Below are 26570 nucleotides of genomic sequence, written 5' to 3' on the forward strand. Positions count from 1 at the left end.
AACCTAACATCAGTAGCCCTATTCAGGCATTTCTAAACTGGAGAAACTAAACACAACTTTCTAGGGATGTACAAGAATTCCATTTTGGGGGGTGAAAACATGATAGGTTTTTCTTGTCCAGCCCTGCGGATTTCATTCCATTTCCCCCTACTGGCATTGACTACATCTGGATAGGGATGTCAGAGAATTCTGCCATGGATCTCAGTGAGGCCAAATGCCAGTGCATTTGGCCCCCCGAAATCTGTGGTGGAACGAAACCCCCGCCCCCCCAACCCACGAAAGGTGCGCGAAATAGAGCACTTACCTCCTGCCATCTGCGCTGACTTGTGAATGGCTGCCGCCCTGCAGCTGCCATTCACTTCTTCATCATAGCCATGATAGGCTACGTAAGTATTTACGTAGCCTATCACGGCAAGCAAAAAAAAAAAAAAAAGCGTATGGAAATGGCAGAGGCTCCGGCAGCCGCCATTTGCGTTCCTTTTTCCCCCGCCATTTTAGCCTATGTAAATATTTACATAAGCTATTATGGCAAAAAAAAGGGGGAACACAAATAGCGTAGTGGGCATTATTTGCGTTCCTTGTTTTTTCGCTGTAATAGCTTACGTAAATATTTACGTAGGCTAAAACGGTGGGAAAAGAAGGAACGCAAATGGTGCCCACTACGCTATTTGCATTCCTCTTTTTTTCACCATAATAGCTTACCTAAATATTTATGTAGGCTAAAACAGCGAAAAAAAGGGAACGCAAATGGCAGCCGCCGTAGCCGCCACTATTTGCGTACGCTGTTTTTGTTTGTTTGTTTGTTTGCAGGCTGCCCAGCGGCCAGATATCTGGCTGTGGCCAGCCCCGGCTGATGGCTCCATGGAATCTCCACGGAGCGGAGCCGGACGGATTAGGATTTCGGGGGGAGGTGCGGAGTGCCCCCCCCCACTGTGAATCACCATGTCAAAAAGGTAAGTGACTTTCGTACATCCCTACATCTGTCGCGAGTTGAACCAATATGCAAATTCTGTTTTTTGTTTAATTAGTGGGAATTTGCATAATTTGAGTGGGGGACTTGAAATTTGCACATATGATATTTTATTTTATTTTTAAAAATTAATTGACAATCTTTTATGTCTGCCTCCCTGCCCCCTCTTCACTTGGGAATGCCAAAGTGGAGGATGAAATTGGCACGTTCTTTGACAAGTATGGAATATGGCTCTGTTGGGGTAAACGAAGTAGTATCAGGAGAGAATGAAACTGACAAAGATATTGACAAGAGGAGAATATACCGCTGCAGAGCTACTTAGTGGACATGTGGACTTGCGATCCTGTGCACATGTGCAAGATTGCCAATAAATAAACATTTTTAAAAATATGACACAATTTGCACAAATTTCAAGATTTCCCCCCAAATTGTGCAAATTCCCCTTTGCACAAATTACAATTTGCATAAATTGTGGAACCTGAAAAAAATGTGCAAAATATTCCTGGAGTCAGAAAAAAAAAATCCTCTACAGTCTTCCATCACTTACGGGAAAGGAAACACTGTGGATTGTTTTATTTTTATTTTTTTGCTTAAATGGAACAGAATTCCCAGCATCGCACATCCCTGTTGCTTTCAGAGCCCTCTACTTATGGATGGTCACGTTCTGAAGTGGAGAGCCTCCTGTATCCATGGAGGCTCTCCACATTATCTAGAATGCTGTAAAATCAGCATTCTGGATCACATGGAGACCCTTCATGGAGAGAGGAGGCTCACTTCTTCAGAACCTCAGCCTCCAACAGAGGGCAATGAAAGTTTTGGCAGAGGAGGGAAGACTAGCACGCTCCCTTTCCTCACATGCTTAGTCTCCCCAGTTTAGCAATGCCTGAACAGGACTACAGTTGCAGCAATATAATGATTTAAAAATAAACGAACAAACAAAAACCCTTCTCTCCAAATGCTTTGATCCTCTTACACTTTTTTTTTTTTAATGCCTCTTAGACATGTCACTGCTTCTTCCGTGAACAGATGTATCAAGGTAGTGAAACTCAAGGCCCCTAAACAGGAATCCTCTCCATCTCACAGTTTGTTACGCTCCATTTTACTGGAGCTGATAGTTGGCTTCTCTTTCTTCTCACTTCACAGGGAGACAAGATTAATGGGATGCATTCATTATGCATTGCAAATGACTATCTCATAATTGAAGGTTGCTTACTACTTGAAGGTTACTTTGCATAATAGTACAGGCTGCTCTTTTGGTAGATATTACAAGATAAAGACAGCTTTTGCCGGAACTGATCTTACCTGCAAAACCAAAGCCCATTTCACTCTGCCAGCACACCTACACAACAACTTGAACTGGTTTTAATCAGGTTGAATCATCATCAGAGACAGACAAGGCATTTTGATGCCCACCATAACAGTAAAATATACTACTACGACAATGATGACTACAACTGCTACTATTAGACAAGGAGCTGCCCTTTAAGAGTGCCCTAGAATATCCTGTCTATGCCCGTTTCACTTTGGCTAACAGTAGGAAGGAACAGCACTGGTCATTGAGATTTTCCTATGGAATGCTAGGAATTGTGTGGGTGCAGAGTCTTTTTTGTTCCAAGATTACAGGGCCCTCACGGGATTTATAATTCTCAAAGTTTCTTGGAGGGAAGCCACATCAATTAAACCAATTTACATTTATTATTGATCATCATCCTTGCATCCAACCCTTCTTTGATGAGCTCAGGGTGACCTACATGGTGTTATCCCATTTTATCCTCACAGCAATTCTGTGAGATATGTTAATCTGAGAATGAAAGTTTGGCTCAAGGTCAACCAATGAACTTCATGTGTGAGTAAGGAATTAACCTTGCTTAGCTCTAGCCTGGCATTCTCTCCACTGCAATATACTGGTTCTCATATGTTCCAAAGCTATAAGAAACCCAGGACAGTATCAGATGTCATGATGTTGCAGGAACAGTGGGAAGCATATGCTATGCTTCCCCTTCCTTTAGCTTTTGAGAGTGAAAAGGGGAGATATAAACTGTTCATACCTGCAAGACTGGTCGAATGATATTTATGCTCGTCACTGGAGAATGGAAGGTGATTTCTGGATTCCAACTAGGGATGTACGAAAGTCACTTGCCGTTTCGCGGATTCATTCATGGTGGGGGGGGAGGTGCTCTGTCCCTCCCCCCGGAATCCTCGACGGGGGGGAGGCGCTTCAGTCGCCCCCCCCCCCGGAATCCTGCCTGGCCGGCTCCACTCTGCGGCAATTCCGCAGAGCCGCCAGCCGGCTCCGCCCGCAGCCAGACATCCGGCCGCTGGGCAGCAGGGATGCAAATGGTGGTGGCCATAGCCACCGCCACTTGCATCCCTGTAGTGAGCTGTGATAGGCTACGTAAGTATTTACGTAGCCTATCACAGCAGGCTTAAAAAAAAAAAACACGTACGCAAGTGGCGGCGGCTATGGCGGCCACCATTTGTGTTCTGTATTTTTTGCCGTTTTAGCCTACATAAATATTTATGTAGGCTATTACAGTGAAATAAAGGGGAATGCAAATGACGTAGTGGGCGCTATTTGCGTTCCCCTTTTTTGGCCGTAATAGCCTATGTAAATATTTACGTAGGCTAAAACGGCGAAAAATACAGAATACAAATGGTGGCCGCTGTAACCAGCGCCATTTGCGTATACGTTTTTTTTTAAAGCCTGCTGTGATAGGCTACGTAAATACTTACGTAGCCTATCACGGCCTCTGCAGGGACGCAAAAGGCATCCCTGCGTTAGCCGTGATAGGCTACGTATGTATTCACGTAGCCTATCACGGCCATGAAGAAGAAAAGGATGGCGGCCACAGGGCAGCCGCCATTCGCAAGTCAGCGCCGACGGGAGCAGGTAAATGCTCCATTTCGCGCGACTTTTGTGGGTTTCGTGCAACTTTCGTGGGGCTTTGTCCCGCCCGACTTTTGTGGGTTTGGGGAGGCAGGGGCTTCGTTTCGCGATGGATTTCGGGGGGCTGAATGCACTTGCATTCGGCCTCACCGAGATCTGTCGCAGAATTCTCTGACATCCCTAATTCCAACCAGAATCCTTTCTTGCATGCACATACTCAGTTGTTAAGGATATTGAGACAGTATCACTCCATCTGCACCAAAACTGAGTAATCCATCCTTTGCACTTCCACAAGGTATGGTGGGAACTTCCATCAATGTGTGTATTTTAAAGAATTAAGCACATTTTTCAAAATAGGCTGATTAAACATGATAGATATAAGCCCCATGTGCCTCTGAATGCTAGGCGCTGGAGAGGAATGACAGGAAGGCCAGCTCTATCACGCTAAAAAAACAAAAACTGGGAAATTCTAATCACCAATTTCCTATATCACCTCTCAAGTTTGGCTCTAAATCACATTGATTTCAATAGGAGACAATAAACAACATGCTTAGTGCTCCCACTGAAGTCAATGATACTTAAAAATACCTAAATTGAACTGGATTATGTTGTCCATCCAGGAAAAAATGTGCATTTTCATGCTTTAGTCAATGGTGGGGGGCAGTATGCATTTGGGTGTGCACTTAAAGATAAAGAAAGTGTGCCCAAATGAATACTTTTCTGATTTGAATGGGGGATGGGGGAAGCTTGCTTTCAGGAATGGGAATGAGGCAGACTGAGGTTTGAGGTAGAACTGAGAAAACCTTAACAAGCTCAGACTCCCTGATTCTGCCATCCCTAGTCAGGATGGCTGACTTTAGTGTGTTTCCAAGAGGCAACCATTCTTTTTAGGATTCAGATGACAATGAACACACTAACGGGTGAAGGCTGAAGATTTTATTAAGCAGAAGCAAATTAACAGAGTGATTAAAGCAGAACACTGCAATGCAATGATTGCAGCAATCAACTACAAAGCAAGACCATAACCTCACGTCCCTACAGTTGCTGGGAATCCCATCAAAATATGGCAACGGTTGTGAATCCAATAACGACCTGGAATGCAGCACCATTCCAGACCAACCTGCATTGATATCCCACCCTGGGAGTGTCTCAGGGATTCATCTATACTAGGGATGTATTAGACTGTGTAAAATCTGCTCCGTCTGTGTTTCACAGATTGTTAGGTGCCTTTTGTTCCACCGTTAGTTAACAGATGGATTCAAATCTCTGTCTCTCTGTCTCTCCATGTCTCTCTCTCTCTCTCTCTCTCTCTCTATCTATCTATCTATCGGTCATGTGGAAAAATATGCAAATAATAACATAAGAGGTTTCATAACCACTTACATAATTTACCTTAATATGGAACAGTTCACGTATTGTCCCCCATTCCATTCCACTTTTCCTCAGCAGAAATTGCATATATTTTCCTATGAATATGCATACATTTATATGTGTACATTTTGTGTACATTTAAATATGTGTACATTTTGGAAAGAAAAAAAAAAACATTCAAAAGTCCAGGGACTTTGTGCAGCCTGAGGGTGTCACTCCACAGCAGATTCTGCTGGTCGGATTCTTATACATCCAAGCTCATTTGAGTCCATCTCAAATTTCTCCAGCATCCCTAATCTATACTATTATAGTCATATTAAGCTCAACCCTGTCCTAGTCGTAGTCCAATGACTTTGAGAATGCTTGGCAGTAAGCCAGCATAGATAAGTCCATGCCAGCTAGTCTCCTAGCAAGTCACTAACTTTGAGCTCTCCCCAGAGGCTTATCTACGAGCCTCTTAAGTCTTGAACAGATAACTGACTCTGGGAAGAAGCAGCATAGCTAACCACTAAAAGCAACAGGCCCAACCAGAAGTCTAGACATGAGAAGGAGCAATTGTTGTGCACCACTAACTCCTCAGTGACAATTGTCTTCCACATTTCCACTACATTTCACCATTTTGGTGGGCTCAGATGGTATGACTGAGGGAGAGAAGATTCCCTCAAATCCATTCTGATTTGAATGATTATTCTGCAGCAGTGGCTTGTTGGATTAGTCTCTCTCTCTCTCTCTCTCACACACACACACACACACTTCTTTGCTACCTTTAGTTTGGAATTCTGTTGTACCCCAGAGCTTTGGCAGTTGGGATTCCCATGGCAGAAATATTCTTTTACATGTTGTGTACCAAGTTCAGTCTCCCCTTTGCATCTTTTTCAAGAGAATATGATATGTAAATGAAGGGAAACAATTATAATCCTACTACTTCATTTTGTGGCCGGTTAAAATGCATTGCAAATTTGCCATTCACTTCAGCCAGCCTCGTTTATGTTTTCAGCTGTTTGCTTAACTACAGTTAAAAACCAACACAGCCCTTCTACTCTTCTCTTTCTCACCTCTGTGCCAACTAAAGCTTCAGCAACTTGATTCTAAAAACCACATGCAAGCTTAAAAACATGGGTGTTTGCTTTCCCTTCTTATGGTACTTGAGCTTTAAACTAGGCTCTGACTGGGGAGTCCTTGAAACAGAAGACACCTTTGAGACAAAGACAGTAGGGCACATACCCACTCTAGAGTCTAGAAAGAGGTGGTGAACAGAGGTGCTTCCTCCAAGATTCCTTCAGCAGGCCAGATAGGTCTCACTGAGGTGGTAAATCTGCACCTGGATTATACAGGCTGCAGGTGGGAATCCCAAGGACTGTATACTCCTACATATGGAAGGATTCACTGCGCACTGAAAACAGTGTCAGGAAGAAAGGCTGCAGCCTAGCCTAGCCTCATTCATGAGATACTAATCTTCTATGTCATTCTCCCCCCACCCTTTTCCTGCTGATATGTGGCCTTTTCCTTTTCATGGAAATATGTGTGACACCCAGGCTCCTGTTGGTGAAATTACTTTATATTTGCTGAAGTGGGCATGGAGGAGAGTTCTGTTTCTTCACAGCCACCAAACAGGGAAGAAAGATAAGCAGTTACTGCCCCTTTCTTGTGAAAAAGAATGACAACCCCCCCCCCACTATCCCAAGAAATGATTTTTCTGTCAGAGAGAAAACAAAAGTGGAAGCAGTGTTCTCTCTGTCTCTCCCTTATGTGCTGACAAACTAACCTCGAGGAGAAGAATGGGCCACATACTTTGGAAGACCTCCCATTTAGAGAGGATGAATTGGCAATTCCCTTTTGTCAGAATAGGGAAAACATTGTGCTCCACTTTTCTCCCACTTCTGTATGTCCCCCCTCCACTGGGAGAAGGGAAAGGTAACATGGGAAGTGGCTCTCTGTCAAAGTGCTAACCAAAAGAACCTCCATTTTAATGCAGTCCTTTGGGCACCTGTGTGCCAGAATGGACAAGACCAAACTTCATTGATGGTGGTAGGAATGTTGTCAATGATGGTTGCAGGATGCATGGTGCAGGCTTTTTTGTCTCATCCCAATCACTGCAGTAAGCAGAGACATCTGAAGGTTGAGTCACATTGTTGAGTCAAGTATGTCTTAGTCTACTCTGAGCAGCAGTAGCCCTGCCCTTACTGCAGAGGTAATGATGTCCATTGCTGAGAAATCTGGTTCTTTTTTGGCTCGATGGAGTTCCATGGAGTGGCCGACTTGCTTAGCATCTGTGAGCCAAGCTTCAGGCTGTTCCCCAAACTCCAGGAACTGTTTTGCGATTTTTTTTAGGTTCTGCAATAATTTCTTAGCAACCTGTATGAATTATGGCTCAATTTATACAAATCATGCAAATTCAGTTGTAATTTGTGATTATTTTTTTGCAAATCCAGCTGTAATTTGCACAGATTACTCAGAAATTTGTACAAATTGCAGGCATCCCCCACCCCACCCCATGCACAAAATTTCTGGAAAATCCATGAACTGGCCCGGCTCACTGCAGATTGAGTTGGGTGCCACAGTGGGAACCAAAACAAAGTCTGGGAGGCTGAGCCTAGGAAAACTTGTTGAACTCCACCCCCAAAACAGGTTTCTCTGTCATCCCTAGGCAGAAGTATTTCTCAGTGGTGCCACCTGAGCTCCTTTCACTGGAAGTCTGGTGGGCATCGAACCTGGGATCTTATGTATGCAATGCCTCTGATCCTACCACTGAGCTGTGCTTATTGCTATTATAAATGCCACATGTAGCTACAATCTCAATTAGAATTTACAAGCAATGCCTTTTCTTCATCCATTAACAAAGTGTTTTGCAAATCAAGACAGCATTCCTCTCCTTAACAAACTAGAAAGTAGGATCAACCACACCACTTGATTCCATGGCAGAGCATGGTGTCTCCTCTCAGTTGGACCATGCCGTCTCCGCTGATCTCTTTAGGATAACCAGCCTTGGGAGGTAGGGGTGGAAAATTGCTGTGGCGAGTGGCTGTGTAATTGCATTAGACAGCTGATTTTCTCCATGAAACTGTGAATAACTTGAAAAATCACACAAAAGCTTATGTTTAAATGCTATCATTATTCATTAATTTATTTAGCCACATGCCTCAAAAGTGCTTTTCAGTAATTGCTCAAACAGCAAGCACAAATAGCATCAGCCAGGAGACAATAAGCGCTTCCACAATAATAGCACAATTAAGCCTTTAACTGTACCTAAATGCCAAGCAAATGAAGGAGTTAGACCAATCTTGCTGCACCCAGGCAGTGGACGGGGGTTATTCAGCATGTGAAAAAAATCATTTGAGCTGTGCTTTCAGCAGCACCGGCCTAAAGTGAGCAGGCAAATCACACCTGAACACACTTCAGCTCTGAACCTCTTCTTAAAAATAAGCAAAAATAAGGGGGAGATGGGAGGCAGGAAAATGGAACACTTTCTGGCATCTGCTCCTCAAAGTTGTTAGCTTGCATTGGGCTTGCACAACCACATATCCCCACTAGAAATGAGAAGGCCTATTTTTTTTTTTTTTTAAAAAAAAAACAACAACCATTAAAATGGGTTGGGGGTGAACTGTTTTCCAGATTTCCCAAAGATTTGGGGAAAATTGGGGCTGGGGAAAATGGTTTTTCCCCCCTGGATTTTTTTGTCCCCCATGCCTGTTCTCTATGGCAATGCAACAGCCAATCTCAAGTTGGCTGTCTGATGCTTTCTCACACCCAAACGATGGTGGCTAACTTTTCAGCAACTCTCATTCAATTAGGGATGTGCGCATGAGCAAAACTTGAGTTTACTGAAGTTCTCCAAATTCCACTCCCAAGCTGGTTCCATCTCACGTCCGTTCCAGATTGTGATCCTCGTTTTGTTGTTCTTTTCGCATGAACATTCATCCATATTATTGTGCATATTTTTCCAGACGTATGCATCAGTTCTGCACACCTTTGAAATGCATGTGTTCTTCTCCTATTGATTCAATCGGGTTTGTGAGCATTTTTCGACAGTACACATTTTTCATGAGCATTCTTCAAATGTACCCATGCTGGCAGATGCTTTTTTTTTTTTTTGGTCTGCAAATCGCATTGCAAGCTCGGAAATGTGTGGCCTTCGACCACAGATTGCATTCGAGTCTGTGTTCAGTCCGGAACGTGTGAACTATGTAAATCCTGATTTAAAAAATGAACTGAAACAAATTTCTCATTCATCCCTGCAATCGATAAAGGTATTACTGTCAGCCAGCAGTGGACGTGGCACATAGAGGGACATCACTCACAGCCAGGAGTTGGAGAGCAGTCCCTCCATGTCTTAAAAAGCATTGGTGGACTATGGTGCCTGCTTGACTAAGGAGAGGTGAAATACAAATTTCAGTGGATGGTAGAATAACAAAGAAATAGAAAAAAAAATCTCTCTTCTCTGGGATGTAAAGAGCATCTTTCTCATGAAAATGGTCAGCAATTTCCGGAAATGGGGACCAAAGTCTCTCCCTTTCCTTCAGATGTGTGAGAGAGCACAATGACCACTTTCTCTCCTCTTCAGCTGGGCAGCTTCACTGTGAGAGCATATGGATCAGCCATCTTTCTCAGCATGAAGTCACAATGGCTGGTCAATCTTCTTCAGACAAGCAGCAGCATCACAAGGTTACAATGGCTAGTCTCTTTCGTTCGGGCAGGCAGCTTCAGCATGCAGTTACAAAGGCTGGTCTCTCTTCTTCAAGCAGGGAGCATCAGCATGAGATCACAGTGGCCAGTCTCTCTCTTTCAGGAAGGCATCATCAGCACAAGGCCACAGTGGCCAGTCTCTCTCCTTCAGGAAGGCAGCATCAGCAGGAGGTCACAATGGTGTCCCTCTCTCATTGAGGTAGACAGGAGCTCATAGGCCCCATCTCTTTCTTACTGAGGTGGTAATAGCAGTGTGTGGACACAGTACCCACCACTTTGGTTCTAACTCAAATGGTCAGCAACATGTGGGCCGAGAAGCAGCTGTCAGGGATAATTGACAGACCTATTTCAGGGCTTCTTACTACAACGCATACCTCAGGGTGGTTGAACACACACACACACAAATGTAGAAGTCATGGAGGCAGATATAGGAATTTTGGCAGCTCCCTAGATTTAACTGGGTCACAACTGGCAGGACTTTCAAGCTGGGCACAGTTTGAGAGACAAACTGGAAAGCTGCAAGTGACCAGAATAGGAGGCACTGGCATGAACCAAGGGAGGCCTTGATTTTCAGCATGTGCCCCAAAGATGGAAGATGAGGAGAAAGATACCAGCTGGCAGCAGGCCTGGACGGAGCAGCAGTGTGCTGTGGCAGGTTTTGCCCTATGCCACAGATACGGTGGGGCTTCAACTTGCAGAGTGTGCCCTGGGGAGGGAGTGGGGAAGGTGTAGGAGATATAGTGGCTGGTGGGCACAAAAGCTGTATAATATGAAAGAGGAGAAGAAAGGACTGCAAGGGGGCAGCCAGCATTTGGGGAGGAGGAGCTGGGAACAGATAGCAAAAGTCAGGGCCAGCATCAAGGGTAGGCATAGTCAGGCACCTGCAGAGGGCCCACACCGCAACATGGCTCCACTGACTAGACCACCCTGGAGTTGCCCCTCCTGTTCGCCAAAGCAACCTGCTTGTTGTTCCCCTGCCTCTTACTCTGGCCCAGACAACAGTGGTGGTGAGAAGGAGGAGCAGGAGATGCCACGGCCTGCTTGCTCCCTGGCTCTCTGCCTGGCAAGCAAGCAAGTGATGTCAATGATGAGAAAGATGGTGAGGAGCAATTGCAGCTGGTGACAATGGTGGTGAGAAGGTAGACTCACTGAGGGAGGGGGCTGGGGACCCACTGAGGATGTCTTTCCCAAGGACCCACAAAAGCCTAGAGATGGCACTGACAAAAGTATGTGGACAGAAGCAGCCAAGCTCAGTTTGGCCTGGTCCGTGTGCCACTTGCCTCAAGTCACAGGTAGGGTTGGCGGAGAATTTCTCCCCAAAACTTCAGGGGGCCGAGCGCCAACGTGTTCGGCCCCCCGAACAAGTTTCGGGGAGAAATCCTCCGAACCCCCCCGCACCCCCCCCCCCGGGACGGGACTTACCTTCGCCGAATGTCCCTCCCGGCAGCGGGTCCGGCCGGCGGTTCGGCGGGTGTTCGAGTGGGGCGGGAGCAGCAGCCGGTCTTTTGACCGGCTGCCGCCGCCGCCATTGCAATAAAAGAAAAAGAAAAAACGCCCCCTGATACGGTGACTTTAAAAAAAATCACAAAAAAAATCACAGGTGACTTAAAAAAAAAAAAAAAAAGTGTGTACGGATAATGGTGGCCCCCATAGGGAGCCGCCATTCCCGTTCCTTATTTGGTCGCTGTAGTCTACATAAAGATTTACGTAGACTACAGTGACTAAATAAGGAACGCGAATGGCGGCTCCCTTTGGGGGCCGCCATTAGCGTACGCGCTTTTTTTTTAAAGTCACCCGTGATAGGCTACGTGACGATTGACGTAGCCTATCACGGCTGACTTTGCAGATCTAGCCATGATAGGCTACGTGAATCGTTACGTAGCCTATCAGGGGGCGTTTTTGTTTTTCTTTTTTAACTTTCGCGTTCGCGGCCGGGCGAGGCGGGAAGCCTCCTCCCCGGCCTGAATTTCGGCCGGGCCGAGGCGGGAAGCCTCCCCCCCGGCCTGAATTTCAGCCGGGCTGAGGCGGGAAGCCTCCCCCCCCGGCCTGAACTTCGCGGGGGGACCAGCGAAGCGCCTCCCCCCCACCGCGAACGTCCTTCGAGGACAGGTAAGGGACTTTCGTCCACCCCTAGTCACAGGGCAGTTCAGGGAATTCCAACAATGGAAGGCTAATCTTCCGGAACACCAGCTGCTAGAGGTGGAGGCAAGCGGAATGCAACCCGCGTGCCGTAGCGGTGGCCTGCCTCACGGTGTGCTTGACATCCTCCCGATTTCTGCAGTCCCAGGAATCAGCAAAACAGGTGCTCCAATCCAGCAGGGTGGCATAAATACAGCTGTGCGCACGCCCCACACCCAAATGGATGCAGCACACGTGGTTCCGAGCCCAACAGCCAGGCCTGCATGTGCATTGCCTGTTTTTAAATGCTGGGATCATATTGATCGCCTGCTAAGAGGAGCGGGAGGACTGGGCTCAGTACCCCTCTGCCTCTCTCTTTCCCCAAAAACATCCGACTGGAGGGTTCACAGCTTTTTTAAAAAAGGGTTATTATGTGCAGGCACTGCTCCAGTTGCCCCAAGCATGCATACTATGCTGGATTGGAGCCAGGAAATGTACCAAGGCCTCTGTGAGTCATACACCTATACTACGGTTTCTGTTAGCACTCAGTTATTTTAAAATATAACAGATAATGGATATGGGTTTTTTAACGGGTTTTTATTAATTATTCTTAAGATGTTACTTTACCTTTATCCTACTGTGGGTGGTAGAGAGCAATTTAGGAAAAGTTCCATTATGTGAGTGAAATGTTTTTTTCTTATTTGTTTTTCTCCCTTACTCGGTCTGTCATTGTTACCTTGCACTACCTCCCCCCTTTTTTTAAATAATATCAGCTTTTGTTTTGGAGAAACTGCCTTAGGCATTACAAACTCTTCTTTCACAATGAATTAAAATATGTCACAATAGACCTTGGCCTACATATCTTATTGTTTATTTGAAAGACAATCTCTTGCATCCTGGTTGTTTAAATTGTTTTGAATTCCAAATATTTAAGGTTCCTTTCAGTCAACAGACTTTTATCTGTGAGAACTCTGGGAACGAAGAACTTGTCCCCAGGCCCAAGAACGAAGACACAACGTGTTTAAGTTTGATTGAGCTAAGTTCCACAGGGTTATTTATTTACAGGAATTGATTTGTGGACTACTCAATTAGTTAACTGGCAAACTTCTCAGCGCAGCCTGGCCCCTTCACACACACTCAAGGTGGGTTCACCTCCTCCTGAGGTGAAACTAGGAAATACTGTCTCCTACAGCCTACCTTGTTTGGGTGACCCCATCCCAGCTTAAAGTATCCAAGCAGTTGTTGTTGTTGTTGTTGTTATATTTATACCCCACCTTTTTCCCAGTACTGGGACACAAGGTGGCTTACAAAAATTAAAACATATACAATTAAAACATATGAAAATATACAAAAGTTAAAATATAAATTAAACAACAATATAATTAAAATTATATTAAAACATTAAAGCAGCACTTTAAAACAGCACTTTAGCAGCTTACCCCCAGGTTCCAACTATGTCCCAAAGGCCTGCTAGAACAAGAATGTTTTAGTTTGCCTCTGGAAATGCATCAAGGAGGGAGCCATCCTAGCCTCCCTGGGAAGGGTGTTACCCTGCTCTTTGCTCTTCATAACCCACACATTCTCAGGGATGCCTCAAGGAGACTCTGGTCATGTAACCAGCTCCCCTGCCAGTGATCCTTGGGAGTCAATGAAACCACCAGGACCCAATGCTGCTACCTGTCCCACATCCCCTTGAGCTGTTAAGTCCTGAGGTTATTTAAGGTAACTCCCATTTCACCCATCCAATGCTTTGGGGTGCTTAACTAGTGTGGCCTACTTTTCCCCTCCCACCTGCACAGATCTTGCCATAGATGACCTAATTAAGCAAAGGGTGAAGCATACAGCTGAATTAAATGTAGGGATGCATGAGAAATTTATTTCAGTTCATTTTTAATCAGGATTTTCCCAGTTCAAACCTTCCGTATTGAACCCAGGACTCAGACGCAATCTGCATTCCAAGTCCATACATTTTCAAGCTTGCAATGTGATTTGTAGACCCCCCAAAATGCATTCAACAGCATGCATACATTTGAAAAATGCATGAAAATGTGTACTTTTGAAAAATATGCACAAAAACACTTAAATCAATGGGAGTTGAATGCATGCATTTCAAAGATGTGCACAATTGATGTGTACATTTGGAAAAACATGCATGAAAATATGCACATATTTTCATGTGAAAAGAAATAGCGCTCTCGATCTGTTATGGACTTGAGTTGGAATGAGCTTCAAGATGGAATTTGAAGAACTTCAGTGAGCTCGAGTTTTGCTGATGCACGCATCCCTAATTGAATGTACACTCACTCCTACCGTGAAGAGTAACCCACAAAAGACGCAATTCCCCAGCCAAGTCAGGAACAGGAGCCAGTGCAGGTGAGAAGCTGGGCTGCTATGCCTATTGCTCTTACCCCACCCCCCCTTTAGATGACCAAGAAAAGTTTGGCAACTCTGATAAAAATGTAGACTTTCTAAGCATGTGCAGAATTCCATGCTTTAAACTTGCTTAACTCATCATGGCACCAGTATGACTTCAGGAATAAAACTGTGTTTGCTTCTGTTGTCCTGATACTAAAAACATTCACTTGGGAGTAAGCACCATTTTGTTGTAGAAGGTGATAATATATTTGTAAAATAAAAATAGTAAAAGGAGCATTTCTAACTACGTGCATGGCTAGTCTCCTCCTAACTATAAAATAGTTTGAAAAACAAGAAGAAAGGATGCTGTGGCTACTGGGATGGATGGACTCATCCCAGTCTGAGCTCAGTGGGCACTCAAGGAGTGCTTGGTGGACGTTCAAGGGAAGCGTGGGCACCCGTAGGGCTCAGCGAGCGGTCCTCTCATGCCCCACAGCCATCCATCCTCCATGTGAGCCTCCATTTTAACACAAGTTAAAATGGAGGCTCTGTATTTTTTGTAGATCTAATGTTGAGCACAGTGGTGGCCATAAAGGGCAATTTCCCCAACATTCGGTGCTGACGCCTGGCCTATTCCACTACCTTCATCGTCCGCTACTTTCTGGGTAGTCATTCCCCCTGCCCAGGCTGACTGGACTTGAGCCCAGAGATCCAACCCTAGGTGCACCACTGTGTGAAAATGGCTGTGAATGTTTGAGGTTTGATGAGATTCGGTATTTTCAGTGTAGGGTAGTTTCTTAGCAAGAATAACTACATGTTTGAGAAGCTGTGTAATTATTTAACTAGGAAATTACACTGGGGGAATTTGGAGGTGGGGGAGAACTAAAATAGAGTTATACTGATGGCTAAAATAGGATTGCACTGGAAGACATGAGTGGAGCATTAGAAATGTTATCTCTACGTTGTATGAACATTAACATAGCTCAGGCCAAACTAAAATGGAACAGTTTCTAAAAAGAGACCATGTGTTTCTCAGTAATGTTTACCAAAGTTTCAGCTTCTGATTCAGACTGCATTATGGCAACTAATGATTTCATGAAGGAAATGTTAATGTTTTTATTTAAGCTAACAAAAATTGAGAAATGCTTCCAGTTTTCTTGTAATTTGCATACTTATGTGACAAAAGATTGTCCCATCTCAAAAATGCACATTTTGACACACACACAAAAACAAACCGTGCAAAAATGTGGCTGACTTCCAGTTGCACTGTGGTAACTGTAATGGCATATTCCGTGAGTTTACTTATTACACAGCTCATTCTTTGCTTTTATATACAGTATATCTTGTTTTAGTTGGTGTTCCTAATGGAATCACAAGACCTAACATGAAGTAGTGTTTCCAGTCACACTGTGGTAAGACCCCTGTGGAAATGATCCTCAGGAGAGGTTTAAGATAAATTCCCTGTGTCTAATTATGGCGCAAGCTGAATGGCTGGTTGCCAAGGATATATCCTGAATGTTTCAGAAGGCAGAGTTCCACGTAGATCTCACAGAAGAGTGATTTAAAAATAAATGAATAACAACAACATTGTAGAGGAAGAAAAGCAATTGTGTCTTGGTTTTGTAGAAAGATCTAGCTCCACTGAAGATATTATGCCCTCTCCTTTGTTTTGCTATTTATTTATAGGTCTCAAGACACCCATCAAGCCATTTCTATCAGTTGGCTAAGCCTCTGGAAATAGGAAGTGAACAGGATAGATGTCATAGCTGGGAGAGTAGGAAGAGCCTTGGGAAGCCAAGGCTACCACTTCTCTGTCTGTCTTAGGGATGACTCTCCCCATCCCAGCCTGCCCATGAGATAATTGGGGGAGGCTGGCCTCCAAGTACTTTGGGTGAATTATGTAGGGATGTCAGAGAATTCCATCACAGATTCCAGTGAGATCCGGCCCCCCAGAATCCATGGCGGAACAGCCTCCCACCCCTCGCCACCCTGTGGAATCCCCCCGCGACGGAACATACCTGGGGTGGATGCGGCGGCGGCTCCGGCGGCAGCGGCTCTGGCTGGTCTCCCGGCTGGCCGCAGCCGGGCTGCTGCAGCTGCCATTTGCATTCTTGCAGCCGTGATAGGCGACATAAGTATTTACGTAGCCTATCACGGCAAAGAGCAGGGATGCAAATGGTGGCCGCTACGCCATTTGCGCCCCTGCTCTTTGCCATGATATGCTACGTAAATACTTACATAGCCTATCACAGCTGCTTGCAAGGACGCAAATGGCGGCCACTACGATGGCTGCCATTTGCGGCCGCAGCAGCCCGGCCATGGCTGGTGGTTCTGCAGAGCAGCTGCGGAGCGGAGCCGGCCAGGGAGGATTCCAGGGGGAGGGACGGAGCACTTCCCCCCCACCGCGGATGCCCCGGCGCAGAGCCAGCTAAGGGATTCGTACATCCCTAGCATTATGTGTCAAGAAGGGAGAGAGAGGTTTTGGTTGTGGAACACTGACAATGGAAAACCTTACCCACAGAGTTGCCACTGACATTGCAATTGTTTTGATACCTGCTGGAAACCTTTTTGCTTATCCAACAATCATGGAGAAGCACTTTAACTGGAGTAGATAGTACTGGCTAGATGGACCTAAGTTCTGACACAGTCCATCCCCTGACATCATCTGGACTGGCTCTGCTCCCTGGATCTGGGGACTATGTAATGCAGAGATGGCTGAACTCATCCTTGCGTACTGCTCACCAGACTCCTGCCAGCCACCCGACTGTGCTCAGCATGCAGCACGAGCCACAGGGTGGTCTGTGGGTGCCTGGCACACAGTGTACATCATCCCACTTACCCTGAGCTGCCCTTTTGCAGACAATGTATGCCTTCATTTTTGCATAAACGGTGCTATTTATGGCCGCCATTTTGTGCAAAATGGCCATTTACACAAAAAGTGTGCCTGTGGTTTTCTGCAAAATGGTGTCTTGTGGGTAAGTGGGGATCGCTGAGCTTGCCCAACTCAGTGTGCATTTGATTTGGGGGGCTGAGCAGGAGGATGTCTGCCAGACTCCAACCCCTTCCTGGACTTCTACGACATCCCTAACATAGTGTTTTCAAGATGGATGGTTGGCAACCACTGTTGGTGTACAGTGAGTGTACATCTTCTCATTATACATGTACAGTGGGGCCCACACTTCAGAAGATGCCTCCTAACAATAAGAGCTCTTTGACACTGGCATCGTGGAACAGACTGACTCAGGAGGTGGTGGGTAGGGAGGGATGGGTCTGTCAGTTTCACTTGCTTCCACGTCTTCTATTTTTTTTAGAACTTCCCAATTCCATCCCAAGTTTAAAGAAATGTATAAAATTTGAAAAATTCTTATTGAAGCTGAATTGAAATACAATTCTCACCCATCTGGACAAGCCAAACTCAATAGGTACAGGTATTCATATGGGGAGGGCCATGTTGCACCTGCCTGCTGTACGGCTGTTAAAGATAAGGAGGCTGTCAGAAAATAAGAGGTGGCGCCCCCTGTTCAGCACTAATATGCTTGAATACACCAGGATTCAAACCCAGACTATTTAAGAGCTAAATCTGTCAGTTTCAGTTTCTCTCGGTTTCAGTTCCCCTTGCATTTGAATTTTTTAAAGCTCAAATTCTTTCCATCCTGAATGTGAAGAAACTTCAGAATTTTGGAAAGGTCTTATCAAACATGAACTGAAACAAAATCCCCACCCATCTGCAATGGTAGGCTTTCTGTTGCTGGAGATGTTTATGCAGCGGATGGACTGACATCTTTCAGGGATGGTGTAGTCAGTGGAGAACTCTAAAGGAGCTATCCAAGGTGCTGCACCCAATCCTCAAAATAGGTTCAACACTTTGGATAGCTCCTTTAGAATTCTGGCTGGTTCTGACTGAAACCCAGAATGGATGCACAGCCCCACCAAAGCTGGAGACACCAGCCTCCACTGGCTGAAGTTGCATCCTGCATTGAAAATCCTGCATTGAGCAGGGGGTTGGACTAGATGACCTCCACAGTCCTTTCCAACTTGATCATATAATATACAGCTTTTAATGTATGCATGGTTAATCATCGGTTTGTTTGTCTTCATTGTCTTTGCTACAGTATTCGAAGGCAAACAGACATCCAGAGCTAGTGATGGAAAAAATGATGGAATCTAGTTTTTCAGGAACTCAGTCCTTTCCCGAAGCCTTGACTCCCAACAGAGGAAGCCAGGCTATGAAGCCACACAGGTAAGAAAGTGGCTTTTAATTGGTGTTGGTTTTGTAGTACCTATGCAGGATGGTTGCCCATGGTGACCAGGGAGGCTTTTCAGCGTGTCTGGCATTAAGGGAACCTCGCTCTGTTCATTAAGCACATGTCCAGCATTTCTTCTGTTGCAGATGTAAAACAGCCATTACTTCTGCTCTCAAAATTCCATCTCCTTCTCCGTCTCCTTCTCCGTCTCCGTCTCCGTCTCCTTCTCCTTCTTCTTATTCTTGTAAAAGGCCTAGAGGAAGTGTCAAGGATACCATCAAAGCTGTAATCACAGACCAGTGAATGGAACAATTGTATCCTGAGAAACTATTACAATATAAGATCTTTCCCCCGCCCCTGCCCTGCCTCATCTCAGTTCACGAAGTTAATGACTCATCCTCCTGTAGGCAGACTGTGATGCCAGCTTCACCCTTTCTCGGTGTTCCTCCTCACCCCTCCCCCCCCGGACCTCCCCCCCAGACAAATAGCAGTCAGGATGAGAAATGGCTGCTTTGCATATTTGCCTATGCAGCAGCATGCTGCACTTTCCAAAAGCGGCCTTTCAGTTGTTTGGCACCACAATGCTTTCGAGGCCAAAAGCAGAGAAATACCTTAATGAGGGCTTGTTGGCCCATGCACATCCATCCCTTGGTGACATACCGTAGGGGTGCCAAACCTCCTTCTGCCTGAGGGACAAATTCCCTCCAAATTTTGGAGATGCTCTTGGGAGCCACATTCCAGAGGTGAGTAAGATGAAGGACAAAACAGGTGGGGCCAAAGTACCAAAACTACTGGCCTATTTTAGCTTCAAGTTCTTACTGCCATTAATGAAGACTTATGAGAGGCATTTCAACCTTTTCAAATGAAGGAAAAATGCACAAAAGCCAAGAAACTATCAAATGATCAGTGGTGGTTGGAAAGAGGGTAGGACCAGGGGGAGAGGGTGTGGCCATCTGGGGAACCCTGGAGGGCTGGATTGAGACCTGAGTTGGGTCAGTTTTTGCCCCTGAGTTGAGGTTCTTCACCCCTGACCTACCCCATCAAGTGATGGCTTGCATGTGTGGATGAGTTAACATAAATCCCTCAACACAGGGAACTTCCATATCACCTCACACACAATGCTCATTGATGAGTTCATTTCACACATTCCACTGCTACCCATCAAGAATAACCAAGTGATGGGGCTGAAATCAAACAGTGTACAAGCATGTGTGAACCAGGCCTGAGAAGGCACTGTTTTATATGGGGTTCCTTTGCCGAGTGGAAGGATGAAGATAGGATTGCAAGTTATGGATCATTTGTATGAATTGTACATATTTCAGGATTTCTGTACCTGTTACATAGCAAACTGTCATGGATGGACATCCTGTAGTGAGTTGTCCCATAAAAGAAAATAAAATTTCAATTTTACCTGGGTGACAAATTATGAGATCTACCATGGATGACAAATATCCTCATGACAAATATCCATGCACTAGATTCAGATGGCAAGGGTGAAGACAGGAATATTTTTGATGGGTGCCTCCCTGCTTCCAATTTCTAAATTCCTTTCCATTCTAAAACAAAGTAAACCATGTTGGTCCATAAGAAAAATTCCAAAATCCATAGTCAAGCAATAAGTGTATTATTTAGGAGTAGGACCAACAAGAAATGCACACAATTGTGAGCAAGTTTTTGACACCTCCAGATGTCTTCATCAGGCTAAATGTTACAAAAAAGCAGGGGGGAAGGGAAATAAAGGCTGATCAGAGTCTTAAGATGGAGTGGAGGAGGTGGCACAGACCTAAATGTATTCATCTTTTCTAGGTGCCATGCAAGTTTCTGGTTACATGTTGGGAAGGTGGGACGAACTAATACTTAATGGCTGATTCCCCCATTTCGGAAAATATAAAATCCAGTTGTTCCTCAGATTTGTCTCCAACCAACCTTACACAACACAGTAAAGTTCCTTGGTAGGCAGAGAACAAAAATAAGGAGCAAAACTTAGCAAACCTTGTCATATTAGCAAAACTAGATATTAATGTAAAGGATAAAATAGTAAATAGAAGCCAAATTGGGTAGTGTTACCTAGTGGTTGGAGGGTATGCAACTCTTCCTGTTATAGATTTGCCAAAACTCAAGCTTGAGCAAGGTTTGGAAATATCCTGTACTGGCCTTTGGAGTCAGGAAAACACGGGGAAATTTCAATGGATCTAATGAAATGTGGGTTGTTGTTTTTTTTGCTGGGCATGTGTTTGTGTGTGCATGTCAAGGCCAAGCCAAAAGTTTGAGTTCTGAGTCTGAGCTTAGAATTATGGTGAGACAGGCAAAAGGGTGGGGGGGAATTGAGGGCAATTTTGGCATGGGTCTCAAAATCACCCAAAAGGTCAAGACTGACAGCTTCTTTTGTGGCAGAGCTCGAAGGGCCTCTTAATAGTTGGAAACAATGTTTTGAGGATCATTTCCGGCAAGGGCTGATGCGGCTCAGACAGTGTCATTTTCCTAATGAAGGAGAGGCTGGAGTCCCCCTCTGCCTGCTACCCAATCTCCTTCCAGAAGCTGAGCCTTTTTTTCTCCTTGGGGAGGGAGAAGGGGTAGCAGGCAGAGCAGACCTAGCATCCCTCACTTGGAGCATTAAGTCAAACTCTAGGAGAATTCCCTCAAGGGTTAATCAGCATTCAACTTTAAAGCTTTTAGGGCATGATCCTACCAGGATAGTTGGCGGCCACTGAAGTTGGAGGTGGCCAACTATCCAGTACAGGACAGACGGAGCACGGAGGGGATCCTGTCCTCTGTGCTGCACCTTCTCTGCTTTTGTGGCTTGACGGTCAGTTCTGGCTGTCTAGCCAGGGCGCTTCAAAGCAAGGGGGCGGGGAGGCTGCGCGGCACATAGGAAGTTTCATAATGAAGCCTCTGCGGTCTCCTCCTCTCCCTGCCCCTGGGAACGCTCCCTTTTCACCCCCTCTGCACTCTGTTTCCAAGCACAGAGACGAGTGAGAACTGTGCTGCCTACGAGGAGGAGGGGAGTGCAGTTTCTGGGAACAGAGCTTGGAGTGCTGGCTCTGAGCTCGGTTCCCAGAAACTGAAAAATCCTATGGCGGTCTAGACAGTGTCTAGTGGCCATAGGATTGCTGTCTTAGGGTGAGAACAAGGCTTCTTGCCTTCCCTTACAAATGTTATTTAATATTTATAGTATAATATGATGATCATATTTATATGAATACCGTTCTTTTATTTATAAACAGGATATAGAAATTACCTCATATTTTCAATTATCTATTCTCAGGAGATATATAGATATATAGGTGTGTGTGTGTGTGTGTGTGTGGTGTCAGTGTTCCTGCTTTAAAGATGTGATTTCTGCAGATTGATGGGCTTGGCTTGATTTATAGGTGATTGCTGTTGTAATTTTATAATTTACTATTTAATATATCAGGCCACTGTTTTTTTTGGAACAGGCAATAGACTTCCAAATGTCGGTGATTTATAAGCTTGGCATTGATTTTATGCATCATGCAACTGCTTTATAAGTTATTTTATGCTACCAGATTACAGGTGCTGTACAGAGGTGATAGTTTAGTCAACTGACTGATTGTGTACTTGGGTTTCTTTTCCTCAGCAGAGTGATATAGCAGCTTTTAAACACATCACAATGAACTCTTTCTCCTGCAATGTTTTTGAGATCAGCCCCCAAAATACGAGTGCCAATGTTAGAGTCATAACCAAACTGATTTTGCTAAAAACAAAATTCAGGGTGAATTCAGAGTACCCTCTTATAAAACATCTAATCCTATGGCAATATTCTTTGAGGGAGGTATTGCATGCCTTTAACATGAACCAAAAGTGAACTTTAGGTGAGTTTGGCACACAGGCAAAATATTTGTAGAAATTTGGAGAAGGGTTAAAAAGAATTTTGATGAGGTTACCATAATTTATCTGCAGGGGTTGCCTCTCAGTTTTGCTAGTAAAGACTAGGTTCGAGGCATAGATTCAAAGGTCCTACTCAAGCAAACCATCTGTAGGCATTTTGAGAGATGTCCAAATAATTTCAGTAAGGATAGAGAAGTTTCGCAGGAAAGGGGTACACCCATTTTGAACACCAAATACAATATTTTCAGAATTTTGGAATACTCGCAGGATTACTCAGCCAATACCAAGGCAAAAAATCTGGTATTCTTGGACGCAAGTACTACATGTGAAAGACATATGCTATTAAGAAAAAATGTGGTACGCACCTACAGTGTAGTAAACATAGTTTGGATATGAAAGGCCTTTTCAGACGTGATCCTCATGTAGGGATCTCCCCATTTCTCAATTTCCCCATCTTAAGTTAATTCCGTTTTCTTTCTGCACAAAAATTTGTGTGGATTTTTTGTGCACATTTCCCTTGATATATGCATGTATGTATGCAAGTCTGTCTAATATATGCATTTTGGTATACAGATTTGCCAAATACATGCATATTTTGAAAGCTGTTTTCCTTAATATAATGCTGGTTTGTGTGCTTTTTCCACAAATATAAACATTTTTGTGTGCACTTTCCCCATGTTTATACATTTTTGTGTGCACTTTCCCATAATATGCACATTTGGGAGGGGTCTGGAGAATTGCATCACGACATTCTGAGAAGTGTACAAATTGAAGGATAATTGCGTTCCAGCTCATTCCTGGTATACTAAGGAACTACAGCCAATGAAACAGGCTGAACATTGGCTAGAGTGCAAATGGCACAAGTCTCGAAGCAAAGATGACCGAGCATACTCTAGAGCACATAATCATGCTATTGATTGGCAGTGCAGGCATCAAAGAAGGCTTACTTTGCTGCCTCCATTGTGTCTTCAAGTAGCTATCCAGCAGAGCTTTCAGGTGGTCTGGGGGTTGTCAACACTCCCCCAACAATTGGGGTCCTGGTCCCCTCAAGGATCCACTGTGACCTCTTAGCATTATTAGGGATGTACAAAAGTCACTTACCTTTTCGCAGGTGTGATTTGCGGTGGGGGGGAGGTGCTCCGTCCCTCCCCCCGGAATCCTCCCTGGCTGGCTCCGCTCCACGGCGGCTCCGCGGAGCTGCTGGCCAGGGCCGTCTGCAGCTGGAGTTCTGGCCGTGGCCGGGCTGCTGTGGACATAGATGTCAGGCTGCCATGATAGGCTACGTAAGTATTTAGGTAGCCTATCACGGTAAAGGCAGCCACACAAATGGCGGCCACTATGCCATTTGCGTGGCTGCCTTTACCGTGATAGGCTACGTAAATACTTACATAGCCTATCACGGAAAGAGCAGTGGCTCAAACAGCGTAGCGGCTACTGTTTGTGTCCCTGCTCTTTGCCGTGATAGGCTATGTAAATACTTACGTAGCCTATCACGGCAGCCTGGCAGGACACAAATGGCAGCCTCAGCAGCCAGCCGAAAGATCAGCCACCGCCGCCGGAGTTGCTGCCACCACCCCAGGTAAGTTTAGTTCTGGGAGGATTCTGAGGGGTGGCGGGGGGTGGGAGGCTGTTCCAGCATGGGTTTCGGGGGGCCGAATGCCAGTGCATTCGGCCTCACTGAAATTTGTGGCAGAATTCTCCACCATCCCTAATTACACTTTGATGACAAAATGGCTCATCTCTACAGTGAACTTTATGCTTTTGTTAGTGCAGCTCCAGTTGAAGTGTCTGATGCCACCATATGCCTGATTTTGTTGGCTCAGTTTCAGTTGCTGTGGCCTGATGATATGGACAAGGTGCTTGCAGTAATGTGACTGACCATGTGCCGTCTCGATCCCTGCCCCTCCTAGCTAATAAAAGCTAGCCCAGGGGGTATGACTGGGTGGGTCCAGGGTGTGGTAAATGCTTCTCTACAGGAAGGGATGGTTCCTGCTGTCCTTAAGGAGGCTGTAGTTTGACCACCCCTAAAGATGCTCACTCTGGACCCAATGGTATTAGACAACTACTGCCCAGTTGCAAATACCCCTTTCTTAGGGAAGGCACTGGAGAGGGTAATGGCAGAACAACTGCAGGGACACTTGGAGGATACTGATTATCTAGACCCATTCTAGTCTGGGTTTTGACCTGGTTATGGTTCTGTTTAAGCCTTGGTGGACCTGATAGAAGATCTTTATTGAGAGAGGGACAGGGGGAGCACAACCTTGCTAATTCTGCCATGGTATCCTCCTGGGATGACTCCGTGGAATGGGCATTGGAGGCACGGTATTATAGTGGTTGCGGTCTTACCTGTGGGGTTGATTTCAGAAAGTAAGATTGGGTGACCATTCCTTGGTCCCTTGGCAATTAAGCTACGGGTTTCTGCAGGGTATCATCCTGTCTCCAATGTTATTTAAGATCTACGGTCAGGGCCAGAAATATTGAAACAAGGATAACTGTTTTGGCAGTTGGCCTCTGTACACCACCACATTGAAGTTGAAAGGAAACACACCCAGATGGGAGCGAAGGCAGGACGTTCAGCTGTAATTCAAGGGGTTCAACAAAAGTGGGGCACTAACCATTCAGGAAGGACAGCCAGTGGCATACACACACACCCATCGTTGGTGGCTGTAATGTGTAATGGAACAAGCCAACATCATTTCTAACTTAAGGGTCACCTTTAATACCTGGATGAAAATCCTTTGCAGTCAATGACCGCCTGAAGTCGGGAACCCATGGACATGACCAAACGCTGAGTTTCCTCCCTTGAGATGCTTTGCCAGGCCTTTACTGCAGCTGCCTTCAGCTGCTGCTTGTTTTTGGGTCTTTCTGCCTTCAGTCTTGTCTTCAGTAAGTGAGAAGCATGCTCTATTGGGTTGAGATCAGGTGACTGACTTGGCCATTGAAGAACATCCCACTTCTTTGCCTGGAAAAACTCTTGGGTAGCTTTTGCTGTATGTTTTGGGTCATTATCCATCTGCAGTATGAAGCGGCGTCCTATCAGTTTGGTAGCATTCAGCTCAATCTGAGCAGAAAGTATAGCCCTATACACTTCAGAATTCATCCTGCTGCTTTTATCAGCAGTCAGGTCATCAATAAACTCCAGTGACCCAGTTCCATTGGCAGCCATACATGCCCATGCCATAACACTGCCTCCACCATGTTTGACAGATGATTTGGTATGCTTTGGATCATGGGCTGTTCCTTTCCTTCTCCATACTTTTCTCTTCCCATCATTCTGGTACAAGTTAATCTTGGTTTCATCAGTCCAAAGAATCTTATTCCAGAACTGGGCAGGCTTTTTTAGGTGTTTGCTGGCAAAGGCTAATCTGGCCTTTTGGTTCTTGAGCATTACCAGTGGTTTGCACCTTGTTGTGAAGCCTCTGTATTTATATTCATAAAGCCGTCTCTTGACTGTAGATGTTGACAATGACATGCCTACCTCCGCAAGAGTGTTCTTGACCTGGCTAGATGTTGTGAAAGGGTTCCTCTTCACCATGAGCAGAATTTTGTGGTCATCCACTTTAGTTGTCTTCCATGGTCTGCCAGGCCTTTTGCTGTTGCTGAGCTTGCCAGTTAATTCCTTCTTTTTCAGGATGTTCCAAACAGTTGTATTGGCCACTCCCACTGTTTTTGCGATCTCTCTGATGGGTTTATTTTGTTTCCTCAGCCTAATGATGGCTTCCTTCACTCTCATGGACACCTCTTTGGACCTCATGTTGGGGGTTCCAGTGAACAGCTACCAAATGCAGATGTGACACTCAGAACCACCTCCAGGCCTTTCATCTGCTTGATTGGTCATGGGGTACCCAGGAAACAGGCCACCCCTGGCCATGCAGCTGCTTGTCAGCCATTCGTTTCATTACTTATGAGCCACCAACGACGTGTGTGTGTGTGTGTGTATGCCACTGGCTGTCCTTCCTGAATGGTTAGTGCCCCACTTTTGTCACACCCCTTGAATTACAGCTGGAAGTCCTGACTTCGCTCCCATCTGGGTGTGTTTCCTTTCAACTTCAATGTAGTGGTGTACAGAGGCCAACTGCCAAAACAGTTATCC

At 45.3% G+C, this 26570-nt stretch overlaps 1 protein-coding gene across 1 annotated transcript in view; it reads left to right on the plus strand.

Annotated features, from left to right (window-relative positions):
• Positions 1 to 26570, plus strand: part of NRG3 (neuregulin 3) — a 1009392-nt gene that overhangs the window by 957275 nt on the left and 25547 nt on the right. Inside the window, exon 7 of the mRNA XM_084841865.1 lies at positions 18497 to 18624. Coding sequence (XP_084697991.1) covers positions 18497 to 18624 — 128 coding nt within the window. The remainder of the gene's footprint in view (positions 1 to 18496; positions 18625 to 26570) is intronic.

The sequence above is a fragment of the Heloderma suspectum genome, chromosome 3 (assembly GCF_057233095.1).
Source record: "Heloderma suspectum isolate Gila_16-S chromosome 3, 16-S_ref, whole genome shotgun sequence".
Classification (NCBI taxonomy): domain Eukaryota; kingdom Metazoa; phylum Chordata; class Lepidosauria; order Squamata; family Helodermatidae; genus Heloderma; species Heloderma suspectum.